This window comes from Sinocyclocheilus grahami, unplaced genomic scaffold (genome assembly GCF_001515645.1).
Source record: "Sinocyclocheilus grahami isolate Dianchi unplaced genomic scaffold, SAMN03320097.WGS_v1.1 scaffold468.1, whole genome shotgun sequence".
Lineage (NCBI taxonomy): Eukaryota > Metazoa > Chordata > Actinopteri > Cypriniformes > Cyprinidae > Sinocyclocheilus > Sinocyclocheilus grahami.
The window spans coordinates 219,015-219,718 of record NW_015505647.1 but is presented as its reverse complement, the minus strand read 5'-3'; the positions used below and the strand labels follow the sequence as shown (position 1 = coordinate 219,718).

The window sequence follows — 704 nt, the reverse complement described above, 5'->3', positions numbered from 1 at the left end:
GCGCCCCCCCCCCCCCGCCTAAGTAATAGAACAAATGAAAGCTGTCCCTATGAACATGAATAATGAGTGAAGTGTGCTGAGAGAGGTGGGGGTGGTATAGGAGGGTGGGCAGGAGTGGGATCTTGAGACCTGGCACTGACACCCTCCTTCTCTGGGCCCATAGATGCTGCCAACTGCAGGGGGTGAGGGGTGATAGAAGCCTATAGGAGCCTATTGAAGAGATGGCGGGAGGAGGACCAAAGAGGGACTATATGTGGGTGTTTTGTGCTTCTATAACACTAAATCTGCCAAATACACCAGATGATAAGCAGGTTAGGGTCTAGATCAGCATTCAGATTACACAGTGACGTTCAGGGGTTTATGATGAGGATTATGATTTTGTGATTTGTAACGCTTTACAATAGAGTTGTATACATAACACATATAATGTGTATTTAATTCTAAATTAATTATAATGGATAAATTATTATATTTTTTGCACATCTTGGTTGTAAGGGAAACAGGTCAATTTAGCTCAAAGGGAATAATTTAAGATTTTAAAGGGAACTCCACCATTAATATGCAAGGGAATTAGGACAGAATCACTGTTTATGGCTGATCACTGAGACGGCCAGCGAGTCAGTGAACGAGCCGTATGACATCAATTCTGCAATGGATATTTATATCCAAAATATAGTGAAAACACTATTAATTAGCACATGTAA

General features: G+C 41.5%; 1 protein-coding gene across 1 annotated transcript in view; it reads left to right on the top strand.

Annotated features, from left to right (window-relative positions):
• LOC107553278 (UMP-CMP kinase 2, mitochondrial-like) overlaps positions 1-227 on the top strand; it is a 9,489-nt gene extending 9,262 nt beyond the window's left edge. Inside the window, exon 5 of the mRNA XM_016235462.1 lies at positions 164-227. Coding sequence (XP_016090948.1) covers positions 164-206 — 43 coding nt within the window. The 3' untranslated portion in view covers positions 207-227. The remainder of the gene's footprint in view (positions 1-163) is intronic.
• Positions 228-704: the final 477 nt, after the last annotated feature.